Source organism: Nestor notabilis, unplaced genomic scaffold (assembly GCF_000696875.1).
Source record: "Nestor notabilis isolate BGI_N333 unplaced genomic scaffold, ASM69687v1 scaffold19106, whole genome shotgun sequence".
NCBI lineage: Eukaryota > Metazoa > Chordata > Aves > Psittaciformes > Psittacidae > Nestor > Nestor notabilis.
In genome coordinates, this window is record NW_009934506.1 from 21,733 (window position 1) to 23,291 (window position 1,559).

The window sequence follows — 1,559 nt, forward strand, 5'->3', positions numbered from 1 at the left end:
CTGTGAGGCTTTATAAAAGCAGCAGCATAACTGAGGCTTTCAGGCTATGATCTTGGAGCGTAAGTAGTTCAGAAAGCACCTCGGCAGTGCATGCATCTCTTTGGCAGGCTGAGCAGGAGGAGGTGACTCAACTGCCTCTGGCTCCAGCAGCTTTTGGCCAAGTGCATCTGTGAGCTGTTGAGCTTGCCCTGCAGCAGCAAGATGGGAAGACTGGCTCCCCACAAAGATGGAGAGAATCTTGTAGCTACTTGAGCAGAATCAGGGGGTCGAGAGCCCTGAGTTAGACCACCATGGCCTAACGCAGACAAGTGAGTGACACACAACTGCACCACTGCACACAGCTGGGCAGAGGCCAGCAGCTCGGTCCTGCACCAGTGCTCAGTCAGGAGGGGCTGGTGTCCCTTCCCAGTGATATGGGAAGGAAAGGAAAAAAAGATATCTGCTTCTAAAAAAGCAGGTGGTGCTGCCAGAGTTCACACAGTAAACAAGTTGAATTTCACAGGCAGAGTGGGAGGAATTTACCACTCCAGTCCATACACAGTTACAGGAAACAGGCTGTCTTTACTCCAGTCACATGCCTAACACCCCCTCCCTCCTCCCTAGCCCTAACCCCTTTTGAAAAGCAAAACAAGAGCCCTCAGCAGACTGGAAGACGATCGTTTTCTAAGTGCCCACAATGCTGGGATCGTGAGCTGATTCCGGCAACTGGGATCCTGTGCAGTGATACAAGAAGCAGTTCCCCCAGCAGCTGTAGCAGATGAGGAATAGAGCTGCCAGGAAGACCAAGGCACAAATTGTGCACGGTTTCCGTTCCAGGAGAAAACTGAGCAGGTAGAAGCCCATGAACATTGAGTGACTAAACCACAATGCTGGGTTGAGGGGCTTGGGTATGAGCAGGACGGGCAGCAACCACTGAAGGCAGTACATTGTGGCTGGCTGGTTGGGGCCTTGTGGCAGCAGTGATCAGATGTGCTCCAGAACAGTCTCCAGCAACTCCTCTGATGGACAGGTTGTTCTGCAGAGGGGGGAAATGTCAGACTGTCAGAGAAATACAGCACAAAAAAAATCAACAGACATTCTTCTCCTACACTTCATTTCCTCCCAAGCATCATATGCTGATACTGGAACTCCCAGTGCTAAATTCTGTTGTGTCTTGGAGCTGGTGGAAAGTTTCCTGCTTTTTGAACCACTCAGCTGGAGACACAGACACGTTTCTACACCAGACGCTGCTGGTGTAGAAACATATCCCCTGTGTGCTAATTTCTCAGGCTTTTACCCAGGCTGACAGTTGAGACCCTTTTCTTTAGTATAGGGCAGGAACAGAAAGGAAGAGGGGGAAATGGAAAAGAAAACAAGCTACCACAACCTGCCCTACACTTGTATTTGTTCAAGACCATCCAAAGACTTGAGTGATGTATAAAGCAATGTAACTGAGGGGTAAACTATGAGGTGCTACAAAGAAGTGTTAAGGCAGCATTAGTGTAAAAAGCATCTAGGAAGTGTGAAGTGCACAAACTGCTTCCTCCCCAGGCACATACCCCTTATAAAGTCTTTCAGCA

The 1,559-nt window shown here is 49.4% G+C and overlaps 1 protein-coding gene across 1 annotated transcript; it reads right to left on the bottom strand.

Moving 5' to 3' along the window:
* Positions 1–6: 6 nt before the first annotated feature.
* BLCAP (bladder cancer associated protein) lies at positions 7–999 on the bottom strand. Its single transcript, XM_010017388.1, has one exon. The coding sequence runs from the start codon at positions 925–927 to the stop codon at positions 664–666; it is 264 nt and encodes an 87-aa protein (XP_010015690.1). The 5' UTR covers positions 928–999; the 3' UTR covers positions 7–663.
* Between the last annotated feature and the right edge of the window lie 560 nt (positions 1,000–1,559).